Below are 17,612 nucleotides of genomic sequence, written 5' to 3'. Positions count from 1 at the left end.
CTAATCCATGCTCTCATTATCTCCCGTATTGATGATTGCAATAGTCTTCTTACTGGTCTTACTAAGTAGAGACACTCAATATTACAATCCATTTTGAATGCAGCTGCGAGGCTAATGTTCCTCGCTAGACGTTCATCGTCTGCAGACCCACTATGTCAGTCCCTCCATTGGCTACCTGTATTCTACCGTATTCAATATAAAATACTGTTACTTACACACAAGGCTATTAACCAGACTACACCAACATACATCTCTTCGCTTATCTCAAAACATCTCCAAACCCAGCCCCTTCACTCTTCACAAGATCTACGTCTCTTATCCACACTCATTACTTGCTCTTATGCACAATTACAAGACTTTCTTCGGGCTGCACCCCCTCTGGGGAATGCCCTACCACGTACATTAAGACTCTACTGCAGTCTTCAAACATTCAAGCGTTCCCAGAAAACTTGCCTATTCAGAGAAGCTTTTTCCAGAACTGCTCACATTACCTTCATAGCTTTCCTATCCAATTATATCCCCAAAGTACAGCAGTCCACACATATCCCCCACATATTTCATTCTTCACTCTCCCTTCCTCCTGACCCTAGTTCATCACTGCTGTGATGCGATATCATGCAGCCCACCAAGAACCTTTGCAATCTGGTGGACTACTATGCACCTATCCTTGTGTATCAATGCCTATTTCCCCATAGATTGTAAGCTTGCGAGCAGGGCCCTCCTACCTCTATGACTGTTTGTTTTTACCCAGTTTTGTCTTCTAATTGTGTCCAGTTGTAAAGCGCAACGGAATTTGCTGCGCTATATAAGAAACTGCTAATAAATAAATGTCTGTTTGAACCTCCCATGATTTTGTCAGGAGCATGCTTACTGAGCAGTTTTTTGTGGCATGATCACACTACAGGAAATCCTCTAAGATTCTAAGTAATTACAAAAGATTCAGTATGTTCAGGAGCACTGCACAGCGGACACATATTGCTAAGACACGATATTAAGGCAGCACAGTTTATAGCTGATTTTCCGACATTGGGGTATATTCAACTGAAGTCTGATCCTCTGCGACAGAGAGGATCCGAAACTTCACTATTCAATGCCAGCCGTTTCCGGCCAGTATTCCGACAATGCAGATTCGACTTGATTACAAGTCGAATCTGCATCAGCGATAAACTGTCGAAAGCAGCTGCATTTTCTACAAAAACATGTGGATCGGCGAGTTACACGTGTTTTCCGACAAGTGCGGTTGTTTCTCGACAGTCGGATAAAATGGCACTTTCATTGAATAGGTCGAATGCATATTCGACCTAAAAAGTGCAGTTTTTCTCCTACACTACTTCATGGCAGCCCTTACTCTTGGGAATTGTATCCTATTCCTAAACTTAGACAGGGAATCCTCTCAACACTTTAGGACCACCCACCTTGGGTATATAGCCCTGCTCCTCCCCTTCCTCCATTAGTCTTTTTTCCTGTCTCCTTTCTTGACAGGGGATTATGTGTTTTTTTTTTTGTTTGTTTTGGGTTTTTTTTGAGAACATTTACCTCTATTCCCAGTAATACGCCTCTGTGTAGCCGTACTGGAAGAGGGTGGCTCCCTGGAGAAGGCAGAGTGTGCTTGGGGTGGTTGTAAGTCCCCGCTGTTCAGCTTAAGGTGTCCGCCCGCTGGTATTTGCTGCTGGTCCCTCTCCCTCACGCCGCTGTCTGAAGCCGTCTCCCCGGGTGCTTTGCTCCGCTAGCCGCATCGCCTGTATCTCCGGCGGGACCGGAAGTGCGGGTGGCCGGAAGGGCTGCGGGGCGAAGGGGAAGTGCGGCTGGCGGGCGGAAGCGCTGTGAGAGACAGCGTGCGGCGGTTGGCGTGCGGAAGTGCTGGAGCGGCCGTCTTGTATGCTGGGACGGTCTGCTCAGCGACGCTCTCTATTATTTTTTGGAGTTTAAATAATGGCGCTGCACACTAGGAGCGAGAGTCTCCTATGAGCTGGGCAGGTGTATGCTTACCAGCAGGATGGATAGAGAGAGCCTTCTCCCCATAAGCCGATGAGTGCCCGGAAGAGGTAAGTCCTCATAGAGGACATGTTCTTTTCTCAGGTTTTGATTTTTCTGCGTAGTTAGGATTTTAATGTAGTGCTACTGCTGTTCATTTTTTAGTGTGTCTCCTCCTAAGAAGAGGCTATGCAAGAAGAGGCATATGGATATACAGTGTGCAGCATGTGATAAGATCTTTTCTTCTACTGACAATGTGAAGTTCTGTGAGGACTGTATACAGAGTGACATTCAGCAGGCCAGTCAATCCAGTCAGATTCAGGAATTGAAGGACTGGATGAAGAGGTCTTTTGTTACGAAAGAACAGCTGGCTGATTTGCAGGGAAATAAGAGATCTAGATCCCTGGCTAGTATTGACTCTCAGGACGAGTCAGCCTCTTTGTATGCTGATTATCAAGCTTCCTCTAGTTCTGGGTCAGAAGAGAAGGAGGAAGTTAGAGAGTTTAATTTGGATCTCGTTGATAGTCTCTTAATGAATATATTTAAGACCATGAACTATAGGCAAAAGGATAAAGGAGATGAAGATAAGGATGTTTTGTTTGGAGATAAATCCAAAAGGAGCAGATATTTTCCGGTTCACAGAGCATTAAAGGATGTAGTGTCTAAGGAGTGGCAGAACATCGATAAGAGACTTGGAAGTATTAAACGTGTGGATCGGATGTTTCCGGTAGAAGATGAGCAATTTCTGTGCTGGTGCACAGTGCCTAAGATTGATGCGGCGGTGGCAGAAATGGTGTCTAAAACTACGATTCTGTTAGAGGACGGAGCTGTCCTTAAGGATGGCATGGATAAGCGTATGGAGAGTGCGCTGAAGAAATTACATATGTCCTCGGCGGTATCCTTAAGGTCTGGTGTGGCTGTTGCGTCTGTTTCCAGAGCTTTGAGAGTTTGGGGATCAGTGTTGTCCACAGATGTTGAAGAGAAAATCTCAAGGCAATATTTGCAGAGAAGCCTGGGTATTATGCTCAAGGGCATAGAGTATCTGTGCGAAGCTTCTTTGGATGTGTTAGATTTCGCAGCGATATCCATGGCGGCAGGTGTTATGGCTAGAAGAGCTTTGTGGCTTAGATCATGGTCGGCGGATATGCATTCCAAAAACCGGTTGGTGTCATTACCGCGTGAGGGTTCCCTATTATTTGGAAATAAGCTTGAGGCTATTATACAAAAGATGTCAGGGGGTAATTCAGCGAGGTTGCCTCAGGACAAGAGGAATAAATTTCCGTTTCCTTCTTCTAAGCAACAATTTAAGGAAGCGAGAAGTTATAGGCCAGGGCGAGCTTATATGGGAAGGTATTCCTCGGGGACGAATAGGCAGTCCTTTCGCCAGGCTTATAGGAGAGGTGGACGAAGACCATGACTGTCGCAGAGTTCCGGTATCCTTTCCGGTGGGAGCCAGGCTCCAGAAGTTTGCCAGTCTCTGGCAGTATTCAATTCAGGACACTTGGGTACTGGATGTGATATCTCAGGGATACCGGATAGAGTTCTCCGAAGTTCCAAAGAGGGACAAATTTGTGAGTTCAAGAAGCCCAGCTGCGAGTCTGGAACTAAAGGCTCTGGAAGACAGTTTGGGAAAGTTGATCCAGGTGATTGCGGTAGAGCCTGTTCCGCCTTCAGAAAGAAAGAGGGGATTTTATTCCAGAATTTTTCTGATAAGAAAGGCGTCGGGAGATTTCAGAACGATACTAGATCTCAGACAGCTCAACAATTATGTAAAGACGATAAAATTTCGTATGGAGACGATGAAATCTATTCTGTCAGGGGTAAGGAAAGAGGATTTCCTAGCGTCCATAAACCTAAAGGATGCTTACTTTCATGTGCCGGTACACACACGGCACAGAAGATACCTGAGGTTTTTTGTCATGGGCAAGCATTTTCAATTTACATGCCTCCCTTTCGGTCTGAAGTCGTCTCCAAGGATATTTACCAAGGTGCTGTCGGCACTGGTAACCGTAATAAGAGGACAAAGAATTGCAATTTGGGCATATGTAGACGATCTACTGGTGTGCGGAGAGTCAAAACAGGAAGTAAAGATGGCGTTAGAAGTGACGCTGCAGATCCTACAAGGACATGGCTGGTTAATAAATTGGGAGAAAAGTCAACTAGAACCAAGGCAAGAAATTCAGTTTCTCGGAGTACAGGTGGATACTGCCAATTATACAATAGGTCTTTCAGAAGAAAGATGCTCAAAGATTCGGAGTCTGGCTTCTTTGCTAAGGGAATGCAACAGTGTGACTCTGCGTCAGGGGAGATGAGTCTTTTAGGTATGATGGCCTCCTCCATAGACGTGGTCCCGTGGACTAGATGGCGGATGAGGGACCTTCAGCTAGAGATCCTAGTCTATTGTCGGAGACGTTATTCCCTGAATCATCGCATAAGGTTAGGCCAAGGGGCAAAACGTTCCCTAGACTGGTGGATGGAAACAGAACTAGTCGACAGGAAGACGACTTTGTCGGATCGTCACTTCCTCATTCTAACAACAGATGCAAGTGCAGTTGCAACAGAACTGCCAAGGAAGGTGGAACCACCAGGAGAGAAGATTATCCTCAAACCACAGGGAAATGAGAGCTGTGTGGAAGGCGATGAAATATTTCCAGAAGCAGTTACAGGGGAAACATCTCAGGATATTTTCAGACAATGTAGCAGTGGTAGCCTATCTTAATCGGCAAAGAGGCACCAAAAGTCATGTATTAATGGAAGAGGTATCAAACATACTGCATTGGGCGGAAGGTCATCTCGAATCTCAGCGCTACATGTTCCCGGAGTAGACAATTATGTGGCAGATTTCCTCAGCAGACAAGAAGTGTTACCAGGAGAGTGGGAATTGAACGACGCAGTGTTCAATCAGATTGTACAGAGGTTCGGCCAGCCACAGGTGGATCTGATGGCCACACACATCAATACGAAGGTTCCTCTGTTCTTCTCCCGATATCATCTCCCAGGATCAAGCGGGGTGGATGTCTTCTCTCTCCCATGGGGGTTCAGACTAGCATATGTTTTTCCTCCGTTTCCAATGATTGCACGTATTCTAAGGAAGATCAGAGAAGAGAGGGCGCAGGTCATAATAGTTCTTCCATATTGGCCGAAGAGAGCGTGGTTTCCTTCAGTACTGAGGATGGCGGCAGGGGAACCTTTGACGTTGCCGCTGATAACGGACCTGTTACATCAGGGTCCATTGCTGCACCCGAATTTGTGACAACTTCATTTGACGGCATGGAAATTGAACGGCAATTATTGAGAGATAAAGGGTTGTCTGAGCAAGTTGTTAATTTACTGATTCAGTCGAGAAAGAAGGTATCCTCTAAGATCTACTATAGAGTCTGGAAAACTTTCATTTCCTGGTCCGGCTCAAGATTTAACCCACAGAAAGCAGAGACATTGCAGGTCCTTCAATTCTTGTTTAATGGGTTTGAGAAGGGGCTGGCGGTATCTACCATCAAGGTCCAGATAGCAGCACTGATTGTCCTATTGGAGAGAAGATTATCTGATGAGAGCTTAGTGAGGAAGTTCTGTCAGGCAATTAAAAGGATAAGACCTCGATTCAGGTCGGTTGTCGCTCCGTGGGATCTGAATTTAGTTTTAAATTCATTAATGTTGTCTCCGTTTGAGCCATTGCAGGACGTCTCGGTTAAATTTCTAACTTAGAAAGTAGTGTTCTTGGTAGCCATTACATCAGCCAGAAGAGTTGGAGAGCTACAGGCCCTGTAGTCGGAGGAGTCCTACCTTAATTTCCTCCCGGGTAGACTTGTGTTAAGGACTAATCCAGATTTTTTTGCCCAAGGTGGTGTCAGATTTCCATTTGAATCAGGACATCGTGTTACCATCATTCTACCCACATCCGCAGAATGAGGAGGAGAAGAGAATGCATAGTTTGGATTTAATCAGAGCAATTTCAGTGTATCTGGACAGAGTGAAAGAGTTCCGTAAGACGAAACACCTGTTTGTGTTATATTCAGGTGCGAGGAAGGGTGAGAAACCTACGAAACAGACCATCTCCAGATGGATCACAGAACTCCTGGCGTTTATTTACAAACAGAATGGTCAGGATGTTCCGGAGCAGCTAAAGGCACACTCTACCAGGGCCATGGCAGCTTCCTGGGCTAAGAAGGCAAGGCTTTCGGCGAAGGATATATGTGCAGCAGCCACATGGTCTTCTATGCATACATTCTCCAGTCATTATGCGGTAGATGTTATTGATGCACACTTTGGAAAACGTGTCTTTGATGCAGCATTCAATTAAACAATTTATAATTTTCAGCATTGATAAGATGTCTGTGGTATTTTTTATTGCCCTCCCTATATTGAGTGTTGGTATATCCCAAGAGTAAGGGCTGCCATGAAGTAGTGTAGGAGAAAAAAGCAAATTATACGTACCGATAATTTCATTTCTCCGAGATACTTCATGGCAGCCTACAATATACCCTCCCTTAGTAAAGTATAAATATAGTCTGGTCACAGGAGACACTCAAAAGACTAATGGAGGAAGGGGAGGAGCAGGGCTATATACCCAAGGTGGGTGGTCCTAAAGTGTTGAGAGGATTCCCTGTCTAAGTTTAGGAATAGGATATAATTCCCAAGAGTAAGGGCTGCCATGAAGTATCTCGGAGAAATTAAATTATCGGTAAGTATAATTTGCTTTTTTCCGACTGAAAAAACGGCACCAATTGAATACCCCCCATTGTGCCATTGTGCATTGCAAATTGACTTTTACGATTAATGTGTTAGCTTTTACCACTGCACAAAATGTACAATTTTAGCCTTTGGAATGATTATTGCGTACTTGCAGATACTTGGGGTTCCTTGACAACAGGCTGTAAGCTTAAATGTTTTTATCAATATTAACAAAATCCCCGATTTCTCTTATGACTAGATACACACAGATTTGCAATACACTACAGTTAGCATTGATAACAAAAGTCCTTCTGTTTTGTATACATATATGGCACCCGCTGCGTGGCAGTATTAATGCCATGTTATATACAGTATAATACCGATCTTGGGCAGATTATTATTTTATGTTTTGTTTCATGCTTATAATCTTCACATTTACTACATTCATCTTAATTATTATCATCCACAGTTTCTCCTTCTAATATATAATAGCAATAGCAAGAGGTGCCCACTCTCCCCTATCCTGCTTCCATAGGTTCCATACGTTTAGTACAAGGTGTACAATTTATGGTCACAAATTAACATAATTACAATCTGCAAACTACATGGAGAAAACTGAGAAAGAAGCGAGGGTCCTGTTTGCGAGAGCTTACAGTATAGAAGGAACATGGGCAGACAGAGTGAGAGGGGAACAGAGAAGAAGGGCCAAGACAGGAGAATTAGGAGGGGGATTGGTAGGCTTGATTATTAAGGACACACTGTTTGGAAGGCTTTGCAAAACTCCTATTGCATGTGAAAGGGCAGTGCAGAGATTGGGAGTAGCCCTGGAGTGTTGGAGGCAGTTCCCATGCTAGGCAGAGGGGATAACATAGCCCAGGTTGAGAATTTGTATTAAATGTCCAAGCCCAACTACCAAAAAAAAAATCAATGAACAGTTAATGTAGTAGGTTTGTTACCTGACAATATGGGGACATTGGGTAACTTCTTCAGATGATTAGGGGTTTTGGAACAGTTTGCAGGCTGCAGTCATCCTGTATTGTAAGACATCTCATTGCAGTTTTGAATCCAAGTACCAAATAGATGTTACTTCGAGATACCTAATAACATGCACAAATATACATGTGGAAGTCTTAAGAGCTTGACAGTGACATAGACGTTTTAAATTTAATTTCTTTTCCCGCACCTCCTGTCAAAATTCACATCTTTCAATGCCTAAAATGGCTGATAATAGTTTACAATGTTAAATACATTAAAGAATAAATTCAGTCACAAATGACTTTGATTAAATTTAAATTTTTAGTTTCTGCAGCTTTCTGGAATACTCTTGATACTATTTATTGACCTCTCAGAAAGATACTGATGCCTTGTACAGAAGGTTTTGAATAACTGATCTTGAGCAATTGGTAAGCATGGAAGATAGAAGTTGACATCACTGTTTAAATGTTAGCAGAAGTTCCTGACGGACTGCAGTCATTCACAATATATTTTTCACATAGCAGCAAACAGTGTGTTTCTGAGATTTCAACAAGTAATTTCATTCAAGTATTGATAGTTATTACAATAAATTGTAGTACCTAGAATAATTGCAGTTAGTATGAGAACTTTTACACTGATTGTGTTAATGATGGAGTGCAACTTTTAGTAACTTACTAAATAGCGTTAACTGGTATTATACATATAGTTGCCTTAAAAAAAAATAAGTTACTGTTTTCATCACTGCTGCATTAGTGTGTTCTTATGTATTTCCCTGAATTTCCGCACCTGCTGTATATACATACACATCCTTCCATGCTATCCGACCATCCTAGAATATCCTGAGACTTCTGAAATAGAGGATCGTTTCCCAACTCCCAAGATAGTCTGACAATCTCCCTAAACTTGTGGGTAGAGCCACAACAGTGGCAGCGCTGGGGAGAAGAATTAGCAATGACTACATACAGTATGTGGCCTGGAAAGCAGTGACCATTTCTTGTAGCGCACCACCTCCTATTGATTAAAAAAAAGGCATACCACATATCATTTTATTCAGAAGAGTTTGCATGTGTGTCGTACATAACGATGCGAATAAGATGCATTTTCGGTACAAAAAGACACCCGGCGCTAGTGGGGTTGCAAAGGACCTGTCAGCTCACTCATGCAAGGCATCTCCCACTGCGTGGCATATTGAGGCAACTGTATGCTGAATTAAAAATGTCCACCGTTGGCCAACACACAGATGCATTCCTTATTAATTCTTGTATGGATGACCATCGATGGGTAACCATCATCGATGGCAGGGCACCTGGCAGTGTTGTCCTCATCCCCCAGCGCCAGAAGTACAGTTTAGTGACGTCCTTAATGTGTTCATCAAAAACTCCATTCACTTATTGGTTCAGAACACACACAGTCCCAGATAGACCTGTCAATGGCCATCCCTAAATTCTTCTGCCCACTCTGAGACAGATTATTATTATTATTATCCTCTATTTACATGGCACCACAAGGGTGCTGCAGCGCCCAATTACAGAGTATATAAAGAAATAATCAAAACAGGAAAACAGCAACTTACAGTTGAAGACAATCTAGGACAGGGTCAATAAACATAGCTACATCAGCAGATGACACTGACATGAGTATCAGGTGGCTGAAAACTGTGGTATTTGATGCAGCTGAAGATGATTAAAATAAGAATAGGATAAGCACATGAGGGAAGAGGGCCCTACTCCTGAGAGCTTACATTCTAAAAGGGAGGGGCAGACGGGTGACACAGATTGGGTAGACAGAGAGCGTGGAGATAAGAGAGAGTGGGCCTGAGAGAGGGGAGGTGGGGTACAGAAACAGCGTTATCTTGAAATAGCAAAGGGAAGTAATTTTTTTTCTTAATCTGTGCTACAAAAGCTAAAATGATTTTACAATACATAATTAAGGTATGCAATGTATTGTAATGCATAATTGTCCCAATTTTAGCTAAAATCATTGTCCGACTGTTTCCATTTCAGTCCGTAGTTCTGTCCAGTAGCTGCTATGATTTACCAAATACTTATTTTTGTATTTCTGCTCCCAATAGCCAGTCCAGTCCTTAAGGGGTGTCTAAAAGTGACACGGTAGAAGTCTCATCGGTTGATCATGTACCTTGAGAATATGTACTGCACTTCTGTAATAACATCTTCCCAGCTTTACTCACTCTTCTTGAAACATGATTAGTGTAGTAGAACTGAATTTTTTAGGTACCATTTATGCATTGTAGCGTATGTAAACAGAATGCTGTGGAATACAGACTTGCAATATTAGTTGATAAACAATTAAAAATAATGAATGCAATTTTTCTCTCTAGTTAAGCTGGGACAATTCTTGTATCATCAAATGAGAATTTTTGTACAATAAAGTTATATGCTCCTAGGCCGCCATGCTTTGTAACCCTGGCATAACAAATGGGTTATGGATCAATGGGTCGACAAGTCAATTGGTAGACCACAGTTGGTTGACACAGGAAAAAGGCCAATATGTTCAAATGGTCGACGCAAGACAGGTAGACACATGAAAAGGTTGACATGACCTTTTTAAACTTTTTTTGTGTCGTTTTTTGCGTAATATGACCAGGAACCCCAATTCGTTCACCACATCCCCTTGCATCGCTCACTTTGCTTGCCATGCTGCGGGACAGATGCCTTGCTCCGCTGCACTCTCCACAGGTTAGTGTTAACAAACGTAGTCCACGTGAATGGCAAAGTATGAAAAAGTTAAACTTTTTTCTTTTTTAAAGTCATGTCGGCCATTTTAACATGTCGACCTTTTTCCTGTATTGTCAGTGTCGACCTAATCTATGTCAACCTGCCATCTGGATACCCAACAAATGTGACTTGTCCTGGGTTTTCTGACCTTGCTTTAAAATAAAATAATTAAAATAGAGGCAAAACCTGACTTTTTTTAAAATTTGTGTAATATCTAGGGCGGTGTAGATATGTCCAAATTGCTCCTTTGCAAATGTTTGCCTATTTTTTAAAATGAAATATATCTTAAAATGGACTATTGCATTTGGGACATAGTTTTAACATAATCCTACATTCAGTACCTTTTTTATTAGTATTTTCATCTGTACATGTTGTGATAACCGACTTTTTGTGTAGTATACTGGTTGACAAGTGTATCTGTAAACTGCAATACAGCATACTATGAACTGGCCACATGCATCACTGTATGTACAAATGCATGCTCACACAGATCTATTAACATTTACTATACGGTTGTGGCCCACATTGGCGGTTTTACTGAAACATTATGTCTATATTTCATTTACTCCAGTTGTGTAAATGTCCCCTAATATACAGTTGCAATTTTCTTTCTAGACCCCAACTTTGTTCGAACATTTCTTACAACGTATAGATCTTTCTGCAAACCACAGGAGCTCCTGAGCCTTCTTATAGAAAGGTATGTGACGCACAACATTTTTTTCATTTATATACAGGGTGAGGCAAAAAAAAAAAACCCTCCCAGGTATTAAAGGTTAATAAAAAAGGCATGGTAAATGCTATTACATTTTTTTGTACATAATCTAAAAGTGCATGGAATACAGTTTATTTTCAATTTGTTTTGATTATATAGCATTTCTTGGTGTATAGCAGCCTTTAGTTCAGTAATGGTTCTTCGTCGATGTTCGTAGACCTGCTCTCAGATGGCCCAGTTGGCTGTGTAGAGAACTTTCATAAAGCTGATGAGGATTGTTTTCTGCCCAGTAACGAAAATTCTGTTTGTGAATGTAGCCAGACAAATGAAAGTGAGCTTTGTCAAGAAATTGCAGTGATAACGCCGGAAATAACCCGCCGAGAGATGCAAAACTTTACAAATTGATTACAAATTTGTATCCTGAATGAAGGCCACTATCTGGACCAGTGGTGGCTTGTTACCTGTCTGGCAAGGGGATCGCAGTCTACCTCTCCTCTCTGTCCCCTGGTGAATAATGGCTGATTTCACTGGGAGGAGGGGCTTAGATACAGGATGGTGCTTAGGTCAGGCGCTGCTAATCAGGCTGGCTTCTATGGACCGCATCAGCTCCTGCCTATAGAAACCAGGTTTGGCTGACGTTTCACTTTCTCTGCTATCGCAGAATGCCTGGCAGTCCCAGGGGGAGAAATCGCCACCTACTGACTGGCTGACTGATTAGCAGGGAGCACTTACTATGGGAAGTAATTTTCAATAGGCAGTCCCTGCAGGTAGCAGAATTTAATGTGGGAGCAGCCCCTAGGTAAAATCTTGCACTGATTTGAACATTATCATATTCAAAACCAATTAAGAATAAACTGTATTACATGCACTTTTTGATTGTGTATGAACATTTTGAATATCCTTTACCATGCCATATTTGTTAATCTTAAAAATTTGGGAGTTGTTTTTTTTTTTCTGCAGTACCCTATACCAACCTTTTATATAGCACCCACGTTACGCTGTACTTTAGATTTTTGTTTGTGTGTAGGAAGATATCATCTCTTCTATGTGGTATTTAACTTTGACTGAGAATTACACCTGGCTCCTGCTGCTGATTACATATATTGCAGATTACATCTCACAGACATTTTTCTGAAAGTGAAATACCTACTTTGTCCCTCAACTAAAAAATAGAGAACATTATCTCCTAATGCTACAGAGGCCAATTACAAAGCACAGCATTTCCACTAAACAGCACAAATTCACTTTGGACTGTACATTTTTCCCAAGACACTGATTAGTGGACGAAATGGTAGTTTTTACCTTAAGCAGAAGTTTGCACAGCATGATGGCAGCTGTTGGGCGGAGTGTGGGGATTTCCTATAAAAGAATGGATAGCACCATGGAGCAGAGAATATTGTTAGCCGAGAGGATCCGACAGTTGAGTATTCAATTCGCAGGCGTTTTCGCCGGCTTTGGTCCCATTTTCGACATGCCAATCCGACTTTTTTTAAAGTCGATTTGGCTTTGTCGAAAACCGGCCAAAAACCTGTTGAATACGCCCGCAAATTCGACAAAGTACGTGTATTGGTGGCAAATTCACCGATACGCATCCTTTTCGACATTGTTATTTTTTTCCCGACAATCGGAAAAATGACACGGTCATTGAATAGTTCGAATGCAAATTCGACCTATTTCTGTCAAAAAGTGCTGCATTTTCCAACTGTCGGAAAAAACGCCTCTAATTGAATAGACCCCTTAGTAGGAGTGGTGTATAGAAGTTTGGACTCCATAAGACTGGCTGTATTCAGTTCTTCTCCTATGCGTTTAATTTTATGTTTTTGGAGCCTTCCTGCTGCACTTTAAGGAGAAAAAAACATTTCTAGGCAAACTCAGGTTTCTAAAGTAGGAAAATATTACAGATGTCAATAAAAGGAAATAGTGAAAGTAAATAATTTGACCCTAAGTTTCTAATTATCCTTGCTGGTTTGTACAAAAAAATCAATTATTGTGTACTTGTTTTTGTTAAATTTTTTAATATAGTAATTGAAACTGTTTTCCTCCATTTTTCCCTTTTTAAAAGGTCACTGTTGCCAGATGATAGGAACTTGATGGACAGAATTAGTTTCATAAACGCCTTTTAAATTTGATATAATTCGGATAATTCTCCTTTGGGAGAGATTTATCAAACCTTTATTAGAACACGCACGAGTGGAGAAGTTGCCCATAACAACCAATCAGATTCGAGCTATACATACTGTACATTCTATAAAATTATATCACTTTTCTGCCTGTCCTCTGTAACCGTTTGATACATCTCCCCTATATGTAAAGGCCTTCTCGCCACATGTTCTTTTCTAGGTTTGAGATTCCCGAGCCTGAACCAAGTGAAGCAGACAGAATTGCCATGGAAAATGGTGACCAACCCCTCAGTGGAGAGCTAAAAAGATTTAGGAAAGAATACGTACAACCTGTACAACTGCGGTAAGTAACATGTCAGATTTTCACAGATTTGTAATTTTTCTCTGCTACATAGAGATTTTCTGTTTAACTGTAACTAAGGCCAAGTGAAATGGGGGTACACTATTTAACCTTTCATAGGAAGGGATCACACATTTTTATAACATGAGGCATTCGCAAAAGCGAATGAGGTTTGTCTGCGGTGCAGTATTCATGTTGGCACAGTATTATAAGCATACTGTAGTCAGTTTTTGTAGCTGCAGCAGAACCTTGTATACAGTGTACATTGATCTTTCTCTAATAAACAATAAGTTGTAATTACGTTTTTTATACTGTTCCCTTCCAGGGTTCTGAATGTTTGTCGACATTGGGTAGAACATCATTTCTATGACTTTGAACGAGATTCAGATCTGTTATTGCGACTAGAAGAATTTATAGGAACAGTTCGAGGTAAGAGGTTTTAAATGTGTTATTTAAATCCATGGTAATTGAATTTCCTAGATAGTTTAAGGTTGTCAAAATGTAATGTCATTGTGTTCATTTTTTTTGTTATTGTCAAATAATATGTAGTGTTGATTTATGTACTGGCTAAATTTAAACACCATTAAACTCCTAGCAGTATGCAGGAATAATACCTGTTTTTGTTCCAGGAAAAGCAATGAAAAAGTGGGTAGAATCAATTACAAAGATCATTCAACGGAAAAAGCAAGCTCAAGCCAATGGACCTAGTCACAATATAACATTTGAGAGCTTACCGCCTTCTATAGAATGGCACATCAGCAGGCCTGGCCAGATAGAAAGCTTTGACCTGCTTACTCTACATCCTATAGAGATAGCTCGGCAGCTGACCTTGTTAGAGTCTGATCTTTACAGGTATGTCTTGCTGTTTTCTAAATGTTCTTACCACTTCTGTGAATACCTACTTTAAAGAACTAGGAACCTGTTAAAATAAATCAACTATTTCATCACAACAACACTGTAACATTACCCAAACTATTATATTTTAAAAAGCTAATTTGTGAGCATTAATCTTTGTCTTACTATGTTTTTCCCTTGACTACGCTGTCCTCCCTTTTCTACTTGGCTACATTGTCCACCCTACTGATGTAGCTGTGATTGAGATGTTCTGAGTACTTGAGCTTGAACAACTTGCCCACTGCCTTAGAAGCACAGTAATAATTATTGGTAGGGAGAATAAAAAGCACAGTGAACATGAAATATACAGCTTTAGATACTCCCCAAAACCAGTCATACACCTACAGTATAAGTTGTACCAGATACCAAAGACAAAGATAAATGGTCTGTATCCCTAAGCTCTCCTTAATGAAGGATATAAACAGCATTACCTTTAATATTTCTTAAGGTGTGTTATTCTATGGTGTTAAAATAGCATTAAATTAGCATAGTGCAAATTTCATAGGTTCAGATTTATTCATAAGGTGCAATGGTGTGAAAAACAATAAGTGGGGAAAAAAAAAACCTTGAATTATACCCTATTAGCTGGTGGTGTGAGCAAACGTTTGAGTAGCCAAAAGTCCGGAAGGTGCATTCAGATTTAGCTACACAATCTTGCCCGATCATCTGAGGGAGAGTCCAATTCAGGGGTCCAATCAGTACAGCATAGCAGCTTCGCAACGCGTTTTAGATCCTTCTCTGGATCTTTTTTTCAAGTTTACGATGCTATGCAGCTCTATTTGCCACTCTTTTTAACCAGTGACACCAGAAATCAAGTCCCGTGAGTTCCTGTGCAGCTTTTCCGCGGTTTGCGTTCCACCGCGGGAGCTGGAAACCAGAAGTCGTCACAGCTTGCATTCCACCGCCGGAGCCAGAAGTCATCATAGACATAGGCTGCATCTGGGGTAGTAGCTGACATTGTTTGCGTTCTACTGGGCATTGTGGATCTTCTGGCTTGTGTTCCAACAATAAAACAGTGGATGCCGTAGATATTTGTATTTCTTTGTTTTTCAACCAAGATTTTAATTTAAATGGCTGTGTCCGGGATTCTATTGGAGATCTTTTTGGCTTCCATTTTCCTCCAGGGTAAAAACAAATTCCCCCATTCAAAGCTAATGTAGTACTTTGTAGTCACACATACTGTAATCCATCTCTATTTGGGTAGTGGGATTTATCCTGAATTTTTATGTTTTGTAGTTTGTTCCAGATGGACATTTTTAAAATATTAACACAGGTAAATTAGTAAAATAATAATATAAAGGTACTTTATTTTAAAATCAAAAAGTTGCATATTATTGAAATGCATTTGTTAAAAAGCAAGGCAGAACAGATCATAACTTATTCTAAAAAAACATTTTCATTCAAAGTCAGAGTTGCATCTTTTATTATTATTATAATAATAATAACAATATTATTATTTTTATTATTATTTTTATTATTTTTAAGTCCTTTAGGGAGTAAGGGGTCTAATTTATAGATCCATTCCATCTCTTTTTGTGCAAGACTTTTGTCTAAATTTTTGGATCTCCAATTTTCTTTCACCTGTTCAGTTCCCATGAACCTTTTAATATTAAATTCTGATTACGAGCTGTTTTAAAGTGCTCTGACAAGGAATGTCCTAAATGTCATTTTTGGATGTCATGTATGTTCAGGCATACGGGATTTTAAATTCCTTGTGTTGTTGACTTCATATCCCAATCTGCATGTGTATTCTAACATATAAACTACATTGCGTGATTTGCATGTTACAAAATTAATAGTGTACTTTTTATTATTCTCCTATTTAAAATTACATCTTTTTTCTAGAGTTTTCTTTATTGCTTGTGGTGCGGCACATCAAGTAGGAGCCACACCTATGGAAACCTCTGATTCTGTTACTCATAGGTTTCCTATCTGTCAGGGGGTTTTTCACCAATTTATTCTTCAGAGATTGAGTTTTCGACGATAAATACTGTTTTTAATGGTAAGTGTTCCTTCAATATGGGATTTTCCATTTTTTTTAGATACTTTTCTCCAATAGTTTGTGATGCATTCCATATTCACTAATGAAAGCCCAATCCTATTTTGATTTCCCAGATTCACTTTCAGAAGTTCTTCTCTATGTATATTTTCATTTTTTTCCTTTGGTTTATTAATGCTTCCACTGTATAGCCTTTATCCATAAATCTATCACTCATCTCCATCATTTCTTCTTTCCAGGCATCTACTTCTGTATAGTTCCTCTTTATGCGCTTAAATTGTCCTATGGCAATATTATCCAAATATCTCTTGTGGTGTTTGTGTGGGAATTGGAGTCTATTTCCTTTCAGTGAGTTCTTATACTATCTTATATGCTATCTTTTATATAAATACCAAGAGCTAAAAAGGTTAGATTCTTTGGGCAAGTGGTAAACGTTTAAAAGGATGTTAAAATCATTATCATTCAAGTTCTGACCCAAAAGATTTGAATTTTTATATGGATAGGAGATACATAAATGTTATCTATAAAATGTAACCAGCACACCAGGTTTGCCCCCTCTGCCTTAATAGTGTCTATGATTAGGTGCTCCCAGTATGTCATATAAAGATTGGCATAACTCGTGGGCAAGTTAGTGCCCATTGCAGTTCTTAAAATCTGAAGATAAAATGATCCATTCAAATAAAAATAATTATTCTAGAAAATAAAAGCAATGGACTCAGTGATAAAATCTTTTAGTTTCTCCGAATAATCAGTCTTGTCCAAGAAGAAAGAGATGGCCTCCTGGCCTTTGTTGACTTTTGTTCTCATATGGAGAGTAGATACAGAAATGTTAAATCTTTTTTGTCAGAACTTGAACGATCATGATTTTACCATCCTTTTGAATTTTTACCACTAGGCCAAAGAATCTTACCTTTTTAGGACTTGGTATTTATATAAATGATGGTATGATTTACATAAAAACTCTCCGAAATGAAACAAACTCCAAATCCTACATAGACATTAAGGCGAACACCTCAAGATATGGTTGGATAATATTCCCAGAATACAACTTAAGCTCTTAATGAGGAATTGTACAGAGGTAGATGTTTGGAAAGAAGAAATGTTGGAGATAAGTGATAGATTAAAGGAAAAAGGCTACTCAGTGGAAGTATGAAATAAAGCAAAGGAAAAAATGGAAGCTATACAGAGAGAAGAA

At 40.2% G+C, this 17,612-nt stretch overlaps 1 protein-coding gene across 1 annotated transcript in view; it reads left to right on the top strand.

The window, feature by feature from the left end:
- Positions 1-17,612, top strand: part of SOS1 (SOS Ras/Rac guanine nucleotide exchange factor 1) — a 487,602-nt gene that overhangs the window by 378,249 nt on the left and 91,741 nt on the right. The window contains exons 11-14 of the mRNA XM_063918018.1: positions 10,968-11,049; positions 13,405-13,527; positions 13,850-13,953; positions 14,154-14,376. Coding sequence (XP_063774088.1) covers positions 10,968-11,049; positions 13,405-13,527; positions 13,850-13,953; positions 14,154-14,376 — 532 coding nt within the window. The remainder of the gene's footprint in view (positions 1-10,967; positions 11,050-13,404; positions 13,528-13,849; positions 13,954-14,153; positions 14,377-17,612) is intronic.

The sequence above is a fragment of the Pseudophryne corroboree genome, chromosome 4, assembly GCF_028390025.1.
Source record: "Pseudophryne corroboree isolate aPseCor3 chromosome 4, aPseCor3.hap2, whole genome shotgun sequence".
Lineage (NCBI taxonomy): Eukaryota > Metazoa > Chordata > Amphibia > Anura > Myobatrachidae > Pseudophryne > Pseudophryne corroboree.
The sequence above is the reverse complement of the archived record's forward strand: the minus strand, read 5'-3'. Positions and strand labels throughout refer to the sequence as shown.